At 38.7% G+C, this 18,371-nt stretch overlaps 1 protein-coding gene across 1 annotated transcript in view; it reads right to left on the minus strand.

Annotated features, from left to right (window-relative positions):
- The window catches only part of VPS13C (vacuolar protein sorting 13 homolog C), a 6,956,796-nt gene that overhangs the window by 2,312,563 nt on the left and 4,625,862 nt on the right, over positions 1–18,371 (minus strand). Inside the window, exons 56-57 of the mRNA XM_044076309.1 lie at positions 16,982–17,131; positions 15,640–15,904 (exon numbers count right to left, since the gene is read on the minus strand). Coding sequence (XP_043932244.1) covers positions 15,640–15,904; positions 16,982–17,131 — 415 coding nt within the window. The remainder of the gene's footprint in view (positions 1–15,639; positions 15,905–16,981; positions 17,132–18,371) is intronic.

Consider the following 18,371-nt stretch of genomic DNA (forward strand, 5'->3'; position numbering starts at 1 on the left):
CAGACTCTAAAACAGAACTTGGAATACCAACACACAAATGTGTTTAAACATCTCCCCAGAAGCAAGCAGTACCCAAACACTTGCAGGATCCTTTATCTTGCAAACGTGACACCCCACTTTCTGCTGCCTTAGTCTAACTGCTAGGTGCCTCTGCATTCTAGTGACAGGCTCAAAGTTCATTACCTCAGAACCTTTTTATATCTAAACATTCTCCGCTCAAGAAACTAGAACGCACTGGTTCTGGCCCACTTCCATCTTTCTTCCTATTCTTGTGTAACCCAAACAGATTCTACATGGACATCTATAATCTTGCGCTGTGTGCATCTCAACATCTGAGTGAATTTCTCCCTTGCTCTGGCTTCAGAGATTACTACTGGGTGGACCAAGCAAAGTATGGAGAGTACCAGTTTCCCAGCAAACTTAACACCCTCCCACTATCTGAATTAAACAAGTTTAGTAAAACCTTTCCATATGTCTACCACAGGCTGTACCTTTTACAGAAGGACCTCATTTTCCAATGCTTTACAAAGGTTTTCCCTTCCCAATTACAGATCAATAACAATGGAGCATGAGCAGACAGAAAAGTTGAGGAGGGTCTGAATACCAGTAAGTAGTTGCCCATTTTCCATAAGGGTTAATATTTTATGAATTTTCAAGTAAGAGCAGTAATATGAGGAACAGCAAGTATATCTGTACTCTCTCATCCCTGAACAACTAACTCATCAGTCCCCATTGTCTAATAAATCTCCCCACTGCTGAGGTAAAAAGCAGTAACCATAAAAAGCACACCAAACCAAGTAGCAAAAAACAAAACAAAAGATGGCAATGGCAAACTGGAGACTGCATAAAACTGTAATACCATTCAATTCAAAAATGCAGACTTGGTACTTTCACATACTTATAATCTGGAATTCATCAGTCATACGAAAATAATAATCATTCCTTTAAATACACTAAAACATTAAGCAGAAAACATACAGAATCCACAATTAAAGTAAAATAAAGCTGATTGCTCATCACATTAATACACTTCTTAACCTCAATAAAAAACACCCCAAAGAAATATACACACGGTGATAATAAAACATCTATCCAAAAACATTTGTACATGAATAAAAAAAACTGTCTATATTGAAATCCTCAGTTAGTTAAAACCATTCTAGCTTGGAGCTTCAAAATGCCACTGCAATGATCATTAATACCTGGCTTATCCATAGTGCTCAATCTCAACTGACATAATGTTTCCCTATACTCAAAGGCTCTCACCATCACCACCCTTTTCATTACAATTTTCTCTACCACAAAAAATAAAAAAAAAATCTTTTGGAATCAAGACATTCAGCTGTTCTACTAATTCAAAATTAGTAATCCTATGCAAAAGTATTGCTACTACTCCACATCTTCCATCACCATAAGAAGAAAACCCAAATATATTACATCCTGATCCTGTTAACTTCAAAAGACTCCTGCTGGAAAAGATGCATTTCCTGCATGTAAATTATATCTGGAAACACGTGAGATGTAAAAGTATCTTGACTATCTTCACTAAAGAGGTGTTCCTATTTATGTTCTAGGACATGAGCCTTTAATGTCCATTAAAGTAATGAATTTAACTCCCCTCCTGTATAAACCAATATAACAGTCCATTTCTCCTTTCACTGTCACTGATTTTAACACAGCAGATTGTGTCCTGCTGGTCAGCTGTTATCAAGATATATACCCCACTTCCACAATCACCCCTACTTTTTATCTTTTATTTGCTCCCCATGACAAGACAGAGTGAAACACACAAAAGCAATCTAAACATTATATACACACATCCCACTGGACATGCAATCAACACCACCTTCAAAACCAAACACATTTAGATTGTCTTTAAGCCACTTCCTCAGACAAAGCTTAATGCTTTTATTCGAGATGGAGGTGGGTGGGAGCCAATGATATAACAAAAGTGGGGTGGGCTCACGACATCAAAACCCCATGTTAACATTGCCAGTGAGAATCAGTTCCCTTTGCCTAACCAAATCTCAGCAGTCTAAGGAGACTATACCTCAACAAAGGATTGAACCTCTGTATCCTCATTACATGTCCCCCCAGCCCCTCAACCTTTTTTGGCACACATTTAAGTTACAAACCAGAGATATCCACAGAACTCCCCATCAGAAAGAAGCTGGAGTGACAAACCTGCTCACCCCAACCCCAAATAGGACCGCTTCCACTCCTACAATCCAAGACAACTGACTGGAGCACACTTACAGCCCTTGCTGCAAATGGAATTAGATAGCAAATGATAGTCTCCTCCTTCTGCTTAATAACTGTCTAACCACAGTCACATGCTTTGCTGACACAGCCAGGCCTTCCCAATAGCTTACACAATAAAATGATCCACAACCATTTCTAGGTTGATCAACAAACAGGGCAGAAATAACCCTTCCAAACAACCCACCAATTAGCTCCAACATGCTACCTCACTGGCTCTTCAGTTGTCAGGTGCGTACCTCAAACAGTTGTTACTTCCATTATCAAGTTGCTGAGAAAGGATTCCAGCTTATACACCATCTTCACAACATCACACAATCAATAAAAATTGCAATACCACAAATTATATACACCAAACCCAGTATCCGCCAGGAATTGCTATTGAAAAAAGCACATTCAGTTCAAACCAATATACCTGAAAGTCTCTAAAGCTACAAAAGAAGACACTGCAGCAGTCTGTTGATGCCCCCTCTGCATGCTGTTTGACTGAAGGCCTAGGGATGTTGGGCCCTTCACTGACTCTTTTGGTGGCAGGTTGTGGTCCCGAGTTCTCTTCCTGAATAGTGGAAATGGCTCCATGGCACTCTGCTTCTGGCTGAGACCCCTCAAAGCACCTCCTACTTGTTCTTATAAAATGGGAGAGCTTGGGTTGCACTCCAGCCCTTCTCAATTTCTCAGTAGCAGCCTACAGTAAATTAAAAATGGCAGAGTAACCAGAAAAATAGATAATGAGATGAAGGGTATAACACTTTGAATCCTCACCTATTAAGCAGTCATAGCTGAACAGCATGGATAAACATGGTTCTCCCCTTCTCATTTCAGCTAAATAATACTGACTGTAGTAAATATTGCCACCTATTTTAATTCTATTCTATATAGTATTCTAATACTATTATTACTCAAATCTTTCCTGGGATCCAGGGTTTAGTCAATACTAGCCAGGGAAACATGGGTCATATGGGCTTGTAGCATTTGTAGTAGAAAAACTGTGTGTGCATTTGGACGCCCACACTTAGACAAAGGTTCTCTGTCTAGGGCAGTCCCCAACTTTCTCATTTTGTAGATCCCAAGCAGTGTAATGGTCTTTCCTTGAGCTCTGTTCTCATCCTCCATGTCCACAGTTTGACTCTCCAACTTGTCCATCCTGGACTCCAAATCAGCAGGTGTACAGTCCACATTCATGGGTGCATGGTTAAGCTCATCTAGGAGATCTGGGTGCTGTGAAATGGCACACCCCCTCCAAATCTACTAAATCCAACCATCTGCGCTTTCCATACATGCAGCTAAAGCTGCATTTATCATCCATTACTAAATCAAAGGAAGCACCCAGTATTTACGTCCACTGTACAGCAGCCTCCGCATTACCATGGGTACTGGAACTTGCACTCATCCCAGCTTGCAAGTCCATATCTCAAGGATTGGAGGAGAGAGACTAGTCTTGTGGCTTGCTGACCTTGTCTATCTTCTTCGTTATGTGCTGCAGTACATAACCATCCATGTTCTACTAATACCTCACAGCTAGACAAACATGTTAATCAGAGTGGTAGAGGCAAAACAAATGTCTATGTTGAATGGTCTAGGTTGTGGCTCAAAAAGGTTCCACTAGTTACAAGTAACTAAGTAAAAAGGTAGAAAAAAATAGAAATCCTTGTAATATAAAAGATTACTTGGAACAAAAAAAGTTTGATCAGAATAAAATTAAGGATACTAATGGTATTAAAAAGATAGGTACATATTCCTGTGGAAAATGTAATCAATGTAGTTATATGGCCAATAAGGAGAAAATTTATATAGAAAGTAGGGGTAGCTGGATCATTAGTAAAGGAATGTATAATTGTGAGACAAAGGGTTTAGTATACCTTGCCATTTGTGAAGTGTGGGTCTTTCTATATAGGTAAAACCGAGAGAACCTTAAAAAGAAGAGTTTATGAACATACCTATGATATAATAAAGGAAAAAGAAACAAAAGCATTATATAAACATTCAAAGGTATGTAAAGAAAATACATTTTATTTTCTGGTAATTGAACATATAAAAGATGGGATTAGAGGGGGCCCATGGGAAGATACTATTGGGTATAGAGAACTGTGGTGGCAAGTGACGCTGGAAGCAAGCAAACACCCAGGCCTAAACGAGCATGTGTCTATTCTGCCCCTTTTGAAATTAAAGGCAGCTAAATTATGAATTTTAGTCTTAGTTGTAATATAATTTTGTACCAACAGATGAAGGTATTGTGCTATAAAATGTGATTTTCCTTGGTAATGAACCTTCATATTATAAATATAAGATTTTAGAATTATAATTTATATAACTATGTATTTATTTATTAATATTTAATAGTATTTTAAATTATTTATAAGAATATGGAGTTAAATAAATTATTTTATGGATGGTATTGTATAAATGAAGGATGAACTTATGAATATTTATGAGCCCAAAATGTAAATTGATTTGTGCATTCAAATTTAATTGAAGTTTTTTCATTGGTTTATTGGTTTTAATAGAGGTATATAAATGCTTGTGTTAATTTATATTAGCATCTGATGAAGTCCAGTGGATGGGACGAAAACGCGATTAATTTTGGAAGAGCGTTAATGATATAGTGTTTTCTGCATGTCTTGTGACAATAAAAGCTGTTTTTAACTGTTTAGAGATCTTCCTTCCTGGGACTGCACTCCTTTTGGATTTATAGGTGTTTTGTGGAGAGCTGCCGCTTTTTGTACTTTATTGGTGAATTTCAGCGGTTCCTATGGAGAGTGGATTTCAGTTTCTGAAGGGACATGATGAGCCTGGTCAGACCAGGAAACTGGTCGGTCAATTGACAAAACTTATAGATTTACTAACACCTTTATGCCATTCGTTGATGGGAACTAATACTCAGGCGATCCAGAATACAGGAAGCGGAAAAGAGAGACCGGTAACGCAAAAGAGTAAGAGAAAGAGGGAGCTTATGGGCGATGGTTTCCACGCCGGCAACTCTTCGGATTTGGAAGGTGAATCTTTCAACCCTGGAGCTACACCGGGTGTGTTTTTGGATGTTAATTCAGTGGAGAACAGATCGGAAGGTGTCAACAATTCTAGACAACATTTGGAAAATAAAAATACAGGTACTGTCCCCTTCAAGTAGAATGAATGAAACGAATGACTGGCTTAACATAAGTTTTTGTTTTAAACTGGACTTTAACAGCCCAAAAGGGCTCAAAAATGGAGACTCTTAATAAAATGTTGGACAATTTATCTAAAAGCATGTTTAAATATAAAACACTTATTATTGAAAATGCGTATTTAACTGAATGCATTAGTAGGAACGTAGTTCCTAAAGGGTTAAGAATTTGTAAATTTCCAAATAATGTTCAGTTGGGCTCGACATTTCATAAGGAATTGATAGAACTTTTTAATAGAAGTGGTTTAGATATTTTAAAATTAATGATAAAGGAAAATAATAGGATTTTAACTAGTTTGCAAAAAGACATTAATGAACTAGAAGGTCTTATTAAGGAAGATTTGATGTTTGGTAATTTTGATGAGAGAGAGAAATATTATAAAATAAGGGGTGATATAGAAGATAAATGCAAAGGATTGATTAATAGGAAAATAGAAAAACTGAAACGGGACTTGCAAGATTATGAAAATAATGTGAGTTATCCAAAACCTTCCATGTATACATATACAAACAATAAAAATAATAATAAACAAAATAGAAATTAAATAAGGGGACAGGTAGTGTAACCTGAATTTAGAGAAGAAGTATGGAATGAGAATGAATATGACAAGGAATTTCCCCCGATAGAGAAGGAATATAGGCCTTTCCACAGACCCCAATATGAAAATGTTCCTATGAGAGGGGGGGAGAAGGGGGAAAGGGAGATATTAATTAAATGTACCCCTGAGCCGGACCTCAATTCAACAGAAAAGGAAATAAGTGAAGGAGGAATCAGTAATACTCTGAATGGATTTACGATTTATAACTATAGTGAGATAGTACTTGAAAAAGAACATTTAAGTTTACTGGGAAAAGGCTTTAAATTTATTCCCCAAATAAAAGGGGATTTAACTTCAACACTTTTAGATTTACAATTATTTTTGAGTAAAATTAATTTGAATCTTATATTTAATAAGTGTGCTATTCAGAATAAAGTTGATTCTAACTTTAGGTTATTAAAACCATCAACATATAACCCCCCCCCCCTATGCACCCTCAACTTAAGAATTTTGGAGAATGTGATGGAAAATGAAATAAGAAAGGTTTATGAGAGAACTAGATTTAATATGAATCTCCAAGAAGGAGAATATAGGGTGTTAAATGAATTGAAGGATAATATGAACATTAGAATAATGAAACCAGATAAAGGTGGGGGAGCTATTTTTATGGATACTATAGTATATGAAGGAAAAATGAATCAAATTCTTGGGGATGAAGTAAAATATACAGAGGTGTCCAAGAATGAAATTATGGTAGCTTATAAAAGAATAGATATAGAATTAGAAGCTATGTATAATGAAGGGACTATAGATGGATATAGTCTCTCCTACCTTACAGTGGATAAACCTAAGATCCCAGTAATTTATGGTATCCCTAAGGTACACAAGAATTTAATAGACCCCCCATTAAGGCCAATTGTGTCTGCAGATGGTTCTAAGGCATTCCCTTTAGCTAAATTTATAGATAACAAGACTAAGCATATATGGACTAACAAGGTAGCTATTTTAAAAGATTCATGGGATCTTTTAAGAAATATTAATTCAGAGTTGTATAACAAAAATATTTTATTTGTAACAATAGATATAGTGGATCTCTTCTCTTCTATTCCCGGTTCCAAAGGTATGGAAATGTTTGAAGAAGTGTTCCAAGATAGAATATTGAGCCATAGAGACAAAGTAGCGTGCACAAATTTGATGGATATAGTTCTCAAAAATAATTTTTTAATATTTAATGGGTTTGTTGAAAAAATTCTCCAAGGCGTAGCTATGGGCGCAGCTTGTGCACCTACATTTGCGAATATTGTATTGGCTAACTGGGAAGAAACATATATTCTTAATTCTAGTTTTAAATCTTGCTGGAACCTCTATAAGAGGTTCCTGGATGATATAATTATCTTTTGGGCAGGTGGGAAGAAAAATTAAAGGAATTTATGACCTATATTAAAGAGACTTCTGATTTTTTGAGATTCACTTATAATGTTTCAGAAAATAACTTACAATTTTTGGATATAGAAATTTATAATTGTAATAATGCCTTTGAATCTAAAGTATATAGGAAACAGACGTACTGTAGTTTCTACTTGCACTATAATAGTGCACATCCTACACATTGCAAAAAAAATAAAGTAAAAGGGCAATTTATGAGGGGATCTAGGATGACAAGTAAGCTTGAGGATTTTAAGTTGGAATGTGATTTGTTGGAGAGAATATTTTTAGAGAGAGGATATAGTAAGGAGCTTATTAGCAATATTAGGTTAGAGGTAGAAAGAAAAAGATTAGATACATTTCATCCTATATTAGGAGAAAAAATAAATGATGGGCATCAAAGAACAAAAGAGAAAGCATTTACTAATAATGGAGAATATCAACATCCCTTCACTCTAGAATATAATGCTTTAAATAATAATATCAGGACCACCTTCTTTAAGGAATGGGAAAGGTTTATGGCATTTACTGACCTGGGGGGGCTAACGAAGGGTAGACCTAAAGTAGTATATAGAAATCCATGTAATATAAAAGATTACTTGGAACAGAAAAAGTTTGATCAGAATAAAATTAAGGATATTAATGGTATTAAAAAGATAGGTACATATTCCTGTGGAAAATGTAATCAATGTAGTTATATGGCCAATAAGGAGAAAATTTATATAGAAAGTAGGAATAGATGGATCATTAGTAAAGGAATGTATAATTGTGAGACAAAGGGTTTAGTATACCTTGCCATTTGTGAAAAGTGTGGGTCTTTCTATATAGGTAAAACCGAGAGAACCTTAAAAAGAAGAGTTCATGAACATACCTATGATATAATAAAGGAAAAAGAAACAAATGCATTATATAAACATTCAAAGGTATGTAAAGAAAATACATTTTATTTTCTGGTAATTGAACATATAAAAGATGGGATTAGAGGGGGCCCATGGGAAGAAATTATTGGGTATAAAGAATTGTGGTGGCAAGTGACGAGCATGTGTCTATTCTGCCCCTTTTGAAATTAAAGGCAGCTAAACTATGAATTTTAGTCTTAGTTGTAATATAATTTTGTACCAACAGATGGAGGTATTGTGCTATAAAATGTGATTTAGTAACGAACCTTCATATTATAAATATAAGATTTTAGAATTATAATTTATATAACTATGTATTTATTAATATTTAATAGTATTTTAAATTATTTATAAGAATATGGAGTTAAATAAATTATTTTATGGATGGATATTTATTGTATTGTATAAATGAAGGATGAACTTATGAATATTTATGAGCCCAAAATGTAAATTGATTTGTGCATTCAAATTTAATAGAAGTTTTTTCATTGGTTTATTGGTTTTAATAGAGGTATATAAATGCTTGTGTTAATTTATATTAGCATCTGATGAAGTCCAGTGGATGGGACGAAAACGCGATTCATTTTGGAAGAGCGTTAATGTTAGTGTTTTTTGCGTGTCTTGTGACACTAAAAGCTGGTTTTAACTGTTTGGAGATCTTCCTTCCTGGGACTGCACTCCTTTTGGATTTATAAGTAAAAAGGTTACACTAGTTCACTTAATGAGTTAAGAAGTGACAGATAAATACATACATTCATAAATAAATAGAAAGCAAAAATGGTTTTGAAAAAGGTGAAAGCAGCCTTAAAAATCTACATCACTCCAAGTAAAAGTCACCAAAATATACTTGCTTGTAACCTTACCAAAATTCTGTATTGTACCTTTTATCAACTGCCTAGCTTTAAACATGAGACTCATCCAAAATCAGGGTTAAATTTCATAATGTAATAATTTATGTAAAAACTTTGCTTGTCTTAAACACTTCCTAGGTACCAGTTAGATTCATTTTATACAGAGGATTAACATAACTTCCTGTTGGTACTTACAAAGACTGACCAATTTTCTGAGCATTGCTAGACCTGATAAATCCATGGATGATTTGCAAATTTACAGTGGTGGCTAATGCCACTCAACAAAGAGTGAAGACGACAGCTAGACTTTGTCCAGGAAACACAAACTAAAAATAAGTTATGTACTCACCATAACATTACATGTTTGTTGTCCAGTATTTCACCTTCATTCTTGCTGGTTGGGTTTGGAGCCAAACCTCGTCTCCGACTCAGCCGCATACCAAAGCTCGAGAGCTTCAACTGACTCGAGGCTATAACCTATCTCATGATTCTTAGCGGCTGTTCCCCAGATCTCATTTGAGAGAGTATTCCCTAGAGCATGCTAACATACAGAAAGGAAAATTTATGAAATATATTGGTTATAAAGGTAAAGAGGCAAGAAGGGAATCAGACCATATTTGCCAATTGTAAAGTCCTCTAGATCCTCCAGGAGGGGGGATTGATGGGTGGTATGCAAGAATGAAGGCGAGATACTGGACAACAAACATGGAACATTATGGTGAGTGCATAACTTCTTTATATTATGTTGTCCTATCTCACACCTTCATTCTTGCTGGGTGGGACAGAGTCCCCAGCACCTTTTTCTCGGGTGGCTCAAGGGAATAAACTCTTCAGAACAGTGGAACTAAAGGATGCCCTGTTCCGGGAGGCCACATCTACTTTGTAATGAGAGATAAAGGTGGGAGGATTAACCCATGTAGCAGCAGCACAAACTGAATTCAATGGAAGTCTGGATTGAAAGGCAATGGTAAGTAGACAACGCTCTAGTTGAATGTCCTTTTACTTTCCCTGGCAGTTCTTTATTATGAGAATTATAGACATAGGTGATGGTCTCGGTAAGCTATTTGGACAAAGTAACTTTTGAGACTGCCAAGCCTTTTCTGTTTTCTGCATAGGAAACAAACAACTGATCTGACTTTCTGATATCTTTGGTCCTGTGAAAGTAAAAAACACAACTGTCTACGCACATCCAATTGGTGAAGCTTATTATTCTGCCTTGTTGCCATAGCTAGGAAAAAAACAAAGGCAATTGTACAGATCGATTTAAATTTGCTTCAGAACAAACTTTCGGTAAGAAGGAAGAATTTGTTCTGAGGGAAACTCTGTCTTTGTGGAAAATCAAATATGGAGGATGGATTGGAAAAGCTTGCAACTCTGAAACTCTCCTATCTGAAATAATTGCTGTTAGAAAGACTGTTTTCCAAGATAAGAATTTTAGCGAACAAGAGGATACTGGTTCGAAGGGAAGAAGGATTAGAGATAACACTAAATGTAGATCCCATGGGGGAGGAGGTTCTCTTAAGGGTGGTCTTAACAGAGAAGTACCCCTGAGGAAAGCTTTGCATAATCTATGGGACATTACATTGCCTTTGATATAGCGGCTAATTGTACTTTAATAGTGGCCGCTGCTGCTCCTTGATTAAAGACTTCTGTTAGAAATTCCAAAATTGAAGGTATAGGGGATGTAAAAGGATTTATATGTTTTTTGTCTGCCCAACAACAGAACCTCTTCCATTTGCTTGCGTAAAGTGTCCTAGTCATCTTTTTGATAGAGGAAACCAGAATGTGAGGTACTGCATGGGATAATTTTGTCAGTCTGGCTAAAATTGGAAGTGGAGTAACCAATCCATCAGCTTGAGGCTCTGAAGAGCAGGATGTAGTGTTCCTGGCTGATGTGTCAGAAGATCCAGCACTGGGTCCAGGATCCACGGGTCCTACTGAAGGTGGGGCAAAAGGAAGGGGAACCAAATCTGACGAGGCCAATAAGAAGCAATGAGAATTAACCTGCGACTCAATGACTTGGCTTTCTGAATAACCTTCAGAATCAATGGAAATGGGGGGAAAAGGATAAAGAAGTCCTGGTGGCCAATTGTGGACGAGTGCATCCCTCAGTGACTCTCCCGGAGGGGAAGTGAGGGCAAAGTAGTTGCTGCATTTGCCACTGACTGGAGTGGCAAAAGGGTCACAGCACGGCTGTCCCCATTTGCAAAAATATGATTCACAACTTCCTGATTTAGGGACCACTTGTGAGGCATGAGAATTGCTCTGCTTAGCCTGTCTGCTATTACATTGGATTTCCCCGGGATGTGCAGTGCTGTTAGAAAGCGTACAGAAGAAATTGCCCACTGCCAAACTCTCTGGGCCTCTCGACATAGGGGATAGGATCTCGTTCCCCCCTGTTTGTTGATGTACCATACCACCGACATATTGTCTGTCTGAATTGCAACAGTTCCCAAGGGAAGAGAGTTCTGAAATGTTTGCAATGTCAGATGCACCAACCTCATCTCTAGGACATTGTGTAAATGGTACTCGTGATCTTTCCAATCCCCTTGGACAATCTGTCCCAGATAATGCCCCCCTCACCCTATCTGAGATGCGTCCATGGTAACTGTAAAGAATGGTTGGGGAAGTACAAACAGTCTGCCCATTGTTATCTGAGTGGACTGAAGCCACCACAGTAGGTCCCTCTTGCAGGCATCCGTAATGAGAATCTTGTGAGACATGGGTAACTCCTGTATGGACCATTGAGTAAAGAGTAGCCAATGTAATATCCGAATATGTAGTCGTGCCAGTGGGACTAGTGTTATCACCACTGCCATAGAGCCTAAGACATTGAGGATAAATTTTCTTTGTACCTTTTTCTTTTTGAGTAGGATAGATACTTAACTGCGTAGCATTTGTATTGTCTTGCGAGGCAATTTTGCTACCATGTCGTTTGCGTTTAAATCTCCACCTATAAAGGTAATATGCTGTGATGGCAACAAGGCAGATTTTTTGCATTTATAGTAATGCCTAGTTCTGAGCTAGATGGTGGAGTCCCTGGCTCTGATTAGTAGGTGCTTGGTGGAGGCAGTCAGGAGCCAGTCATCTAAATATGGAATCACCTCGAATCCTTGACGTCTCAGATGAGCCGGGACTACTGCCAAGCATTTGGTAAACACTCTGGGGGCTATAGTGAGGCCAAAGGGCAGAGCTCTGAACTGGTAATGACTGGCTCGCAGCCGGAAGTGTAGAAATCTTCTGGAGCGCCTGTCCATCGTTATGTGGTAGTACGTGTCTTGAAGAACTAAAGCGCACATCCAACTGTCTTGTCCCAGAAAAGGGAGTATAAACTGCAGTGTTACCATCCGCAACTTTGCCTTCTTTACCAACTAGTTTAGTGTGCTGTGATCCAATATTGGTCTCCAGTCCCCTTCTCTTTTTTGGAACTAAAAAAAACTTGAGTAAATTCTGGATCTGATCTGGCCTGCGGGGACTTCTTAGATGACTTTTTTCTAGCAACCTTTGAATTTCTAAGATTGCTTGATCTCTTTGACCGGGTGGAATGTCTGGGACAGACTTTGAACGATGAGGTGGACAGTGGAAAAGAATGTTGTATCCCCTGGATATAATGAACTGTACCCACTTGTCTTGAGTCAATTTCAGCCAGGCTTTTGGGTACAGAGATAGTCTTCCCCCCGACTGCTTCCAGAGGCGGATAATCGGGCCTCCTTTCAGGAGCACTGGAAGGGCCGACCGGAGAATGCATCTCTGTTGCCCTGGTTCTGCAGACCCCCACCACCACATGGACGGCGTCTTCCATTGTTATTCCCCCCTCTGCTCCTGGGGGTAGGATCACCATGAGCATCCGGGCAAGGCGCCTTTGGACTTCCAGAACCACTTTTTTCCACTCTTTTGACCTTTAGGATAAGGTCTGGTAGGGGTGGAAAAACAAACTCCAACGGCAGAGAGAGTCTTGCCATCTTGCTGGCTCCTGGTGAGAGTCTCTTTTACTTTCGGCCCAAACAAGGATGAGCCATCAAAAGGGGCATCAATAAAGGAAGATCTGAAGGGTTCAGCAAATTCACAAAGGCGCATCCAGGAATGTCTCCTAAGAGCTATTCCTGTGCCTGCTGCCCTGCTCGCTCCATCGGCTCCGTAGGAAATGAGGTGCATGGAGGAGTTTGTAATAGAAGTTAAGGTCGCAAGCTGGGAATTTATCTTCTCCGACAAACCCTGGGCTGTAACACCTTGTATGGTATCTCCCAGCTTTTTCTGGAGATCCCTCTGGAGTCGGTTGAAATGTGATAAAATAATTCAGCGACCGTAAAGTAAAGGCCACTGAGGAGAACATATGCTTCTCATATCTGTCCACTGTACGAGACACCTTGTTCGGTGGATGGACAAATGCAGAAGTTTCAGCTAACTCTTTCTTTGTGGCCGCTACCACCATCGCATCTACTGGAACTCTCTTTGTAAAATATTGTCTATCCTCTGGGACCGTAATGAATTTATTTGGCCTCCACGGAACAAGGTCCACTGACTCTGGATAGTCCCACACCTTCCAACTCAACATCCAGGAGCAGGACAAAGGGCAGAGACACCCAAGAGGTGAAGTGGCGAGAGCCAAATGTCTCCAAGTATACAGACTCATCCTCCGAAAGGGAGAGGGATTTCCAGCTGCCCCTCTGCTTAAGAATCTCAAGGATGTCTGAAAAGGAGATATCCTCACAGGGCGACCGTGGGGACCCTTCTGAATCCTCTAAGTCGATATCAGAAGTGACAGACTCAGGGGGGGTCTATGTGCTTCCGTTTACATTGTTTCTTCAGAGGGGTCTCCCTCAGGGGGATGTTCTGGCGAGGTGTTGGAAGAGCAGGTTCCACCCATTGGGGTTTCCTGGGGCACTGACTCTCTACTCTGGGGCTGATGGTGGGATGATGAAGCAGTAGACAGTGGACCTTTAGGGACTATGTGGGAGCCGAACTCACCTGTGCTAACGCGCCAAGTGAGAGAGTCGGTTCCGACAAGGGTCCGACTCGACTTCCCCTGAAGCTGACCAGGGAGTGTCGGCTCCCAGATCCCTCATTGGAAGACGGCATGAACGAGATTGGCGCAGATGCCTGAGCCAAGATATCGTGGGTGATTACTGGCTCCGCCGGTTCCAGCACAACAACTTCCTGACACTCTGGCTCTGAACATGTCCGAATTGGAGGAGGAATAGATGGTATCTGAGATACAGTGGTCAGCTCCATGATCTGATGGGCTGGGCTCAAAAGAATTTCTGCTAGGACCTGTGTCCGCAGCAACCTCTTCACCACCCGGTCCACGTCATCATCCGATAATCTGCAGGATCGAGAGGAATAGGTTGATGATCTGTGACTACCTGCCACAGCCTGTCAAAGGACTCCTTTTTCGGCTCTGCAACAGTTCCAAAGACTCCGATGGAATCGAGGGAGGGTCAGGTTTGTCGACACAGAGAACCTTCGGCTCCAAAGATGGTGTATCCTTGTGACTACTTGACAGCTCAGACACTGGAGCCGACGAAGCAGACTTTTTTGTCTTGTCTGATTTTGATGCCTGATTACCTTCTTCAAACAGGCCTTTCAACAAACCCCTCTAAATTAGTTAATTTTTTCTCTCTTGTAAAACTCTTGCACTAAAGCCATGACAAATGGAGGAAGAGTCCTGGAGATGGACTGCTCCTAGACAATACACACAACTTGTGTGTCCATCCATTAGAAACATTTGCTGGGTGCATGAATCGCACTTTTTAAAACCAGATTGACTCGACTCCTTAAAAGATAAAAGATTCTTTAGACATCTTTCTAAACAATCTACTAGCAACAATCATTTACTACAATCACTTCAATGGAATAACTATAATAGAAAGAAGCAATTTTTTTTTTTTTTTTTTAGGAAGGAAGGGGGTGGGAGGAGGAGAAGTCTCTGAGTTAAACGACAGTCTCCTCCAACCTGAGGAGACACCTCTAACTTAAACTGTGACTCCTTAGGAAAAGGGGAAGAAGCCCAGATGAAAAAAAAGGGGGCTAAAGGGAAAGAATCCTCTAACTTAAACGGATTCTTTAAGGGGAGTAGGAGAAAAACAAGTGCCCAAAGAAAACAGCAGAAGACACACACAAGTAATAAAACAACACACACACACGAGCACTCTACTTGGACTGGGAAGGTATAATAGAGTCTAATAGGAAGATATTGTGAAAAAATATAGTAGAAGATGTATAATAAATATAATTACTAGCGTGATCCAGCGAAGACAATCCCGATGCTTCAAGTGGCAAATGAGATCTGGGGAACAGCCGCTAAGCATCATGGGATAGGTTGCAGCCTCGAGCCAGTTGAAGCTCTGGAGCTTTGGTATGCTGTCCAATCGAAGCCGAGGTTCAGCTCTGAACCCAACCAACAAGAATGAAGGCGAGATAGGACAATATAACATCAATACTTTAAGCATTGCAGATTAACTGAATAAAACGTTTTATTGGTGTCCAGTTCACAATGTACTTACCCACAGTAAGTCCAAAAAGTGAACTTTCTTGACGCTGTAGTGCAGACAGGCGTCCCCTGTGAAGTGGCTCCAAAGCAGAATATTCTAGCTCTAATACTTCACCTTCATCCAGTGTATGAACCCTTTCACTGACTATGGAATTTCTAACTCGTAAAATGGAACTGAACTGCATTTTCAGGGGGATCCCCAGAGCATTTCTTACAGTATAAGGTGCCTTGTCTTTAACTGAGTAATCGTATGTAGCTGCAGCTCCTTCAGAGAAAGCCTACAAAACAGAGTAACAAAGCAACATATTTAGCAACAGCAGTGTTTAGTACATCAACAAATATACCCATGGCAGTAAGTGACAAACTTCACATTTAATGTACTTACTCATTTATTAAGTAGGTAAGGAACTGTTTAAACACCTTTATTGAATGATCATTTGAGACACAGGAAAACTTACATTTATATAAAAGTAATCAACCACATTAACAAGCTTACATTAAAAATATTATTGGATAACAATATGTGATGTTTAATCTAAGAAACATTACATAAAATATTAAATTTTTGCTAATCTTAAACCTCATTTCTCCTCAAACACTTTCCTGCAGGCATTGTTCCCACACTTTACTTTTTTTTCTATTTAATTTCCTACCCTTTGCTAAAGATCCCACTTAATGTTCTTTAATCTCTGTTACAATATTCAATACTCAAGAATAGTTGGTTCAGACTTTTGATTTTTGTTTTACAGTAACTGCTTTTTGGCAGCCACCAGAATTAAAATGAACAAGGCCTCCTTTTGCAGAAATTTCCAAGACGGCTCCACACTGATAAACACCTTAATTTCAGCTCTCGCAGACTGAAAACAAAAACTGAGAAAAGGAAGCTTGTCTAATTGCTTGTTTGGATAAAACTCAGTTATTGGCTAATAAGCACACTGCTGGTTACCAGCAAAGAAGAAATTTAGAGAACAGGGAAGAAAAAAAACAAACAAACAAACAGGGAAAGTCAAAAGAAAACACTGGTTGGGATGAATCCTGCAGCTGTTCAGCAAAAAGCAGTTCAAGCTTCAGCTTTGGTAAAAGAGATGGCTTCCAGTAATTTAGAGGAACAAAAATCAAATCTATTCAGAGGTGAGTAAAATAAATGAAACACTGAAGGAATATATAGACACAAACAATAAAAACCTGGAAAATAGAAAAATCTTTAACTAGCCACTCAGATGAACTGATAAAACTACAAAAGTCAAAGGCTGGCTGAGTTCACGGCTTCTCAAATTCTAGATGTTTACTATGAAGGCAATTAAAAGCAGCAACATAGTACAGTGCAATGAAAATATTACAGATGATGAAATTACCTTAGCTAAATTACTGAAAACATCAAGTGAACATTTTGTTATTGTGACGTTCATTGTGTCCTTTGAAGAAATACTGATAGAAGTCTTTGGTTCAGGAAATACATAAAAATCATCTCCAGGAACAGTATCTTGAGCTGGATTATTCCGAATCTGAAAAACATGCAGAAAAATACTGTTAGGAAACATGAAAACTAAATAGAAGAAAATACTTTTTAAGCAGTTCATAAGGACTGAGAATTACACAGTTAAAAAAATTCATTTTGACTTACTACCATTGAACGGCAGCTAGTTCAACAAACTAAAGGTGTTTTAATAATCCAAAACAGGAGCTACAATAACAGGTGGAAAATAATTCTACAACACTTAGCAGCAGTCAAGATGAAAGTCTCAGCAAATGTTTTTTCAAAAAACCTTCATCTTTCAAGGAAGTCTGTAATCTTGGAATGTTTATCTCACAGAGGATACCGCTGCTCTAAACCAGACTCCCCGTGCATGTAAAACAAAGCTCTTCCCCGTCTACATACAAACACAAGTTGGAGCTATGGTTGGGAAACAGAAAATCTACCAGAGGAATGCCCCTTGTACTAAAAATGGACAGAGGCAGCTCATAAATGCTTTATTCCATACCTGGGTCCCCCTCAAATTATCTGTGGCATGACCCCAGTTATTCACTGTACAGATAATATACAATTATTGACAATGGGATGGGCAAAGCCAATCAAAAAAATGGAAAAGGTTAATTATCCCAATGGACACAAAGATGCATTTTCCACTTTTAGTTTCAGTCAATGATTTTGGCACCAGAAAACTTCCTCCAGGATGACAATCATTTGGGAATTCAAGGACTGCTTCTAGCTTGCAGATATCTGAAAAAATACACACAGCCTTGAGGTATTGGCATTTATTTCAGAAAAGTAAATGCCCCAGGACAACACCACTGACGGTCTCTTTGCGGAGGTAATATCCCCCATTTTGAATATCTGCGTCCTATTTGCGAGCCAGTTGGCAATCCAACTGGTGGATCCACACTTTACTGGGCTTTCTTGCTATACATAAGTGGGGAATTGTGCCAAAAGCATGGTTTACGTTGAGATATTCGGTGTGCACCATTATGCATTCATTCACTGCTTTGGAGACCTTTTAAAAAAATCTGCTAGATTTAGTAAGCAAGACCCACCCTTGACAAATCCAAATTGAAATGGGTCTAATGCATAAGTTGTGACTAATTCCGTGATAAGCCTTTCCAGGGCTTTACATGATTTTTTTTCTTAAATATAAGCAGATCGTCTTGGTTTTAATGTATGGCTTTCTGACCCTTGAGCAAGATTTTTTAAAACTGTGTCTGCTCTGCTATCCTGTTGAGTTACTCACACTTTAAAAATTTTTGCAT

The sequence above is a fragment of the Protopterus annectens genome, chromosome 7.part0, assembly GCF_019279795.1.
Source record: "Protopterus annectens isolate FY-2018-M chromosome 7.part0, PAN1.0, whole genome shotgun sequence".
NCBI classification, from domain to species: domain Eukaryota; kingdom Metazoa; phylum Chordata; order Ceratodontiformes; family Protopteridae; genus Protopterus; species Protopterus annectens.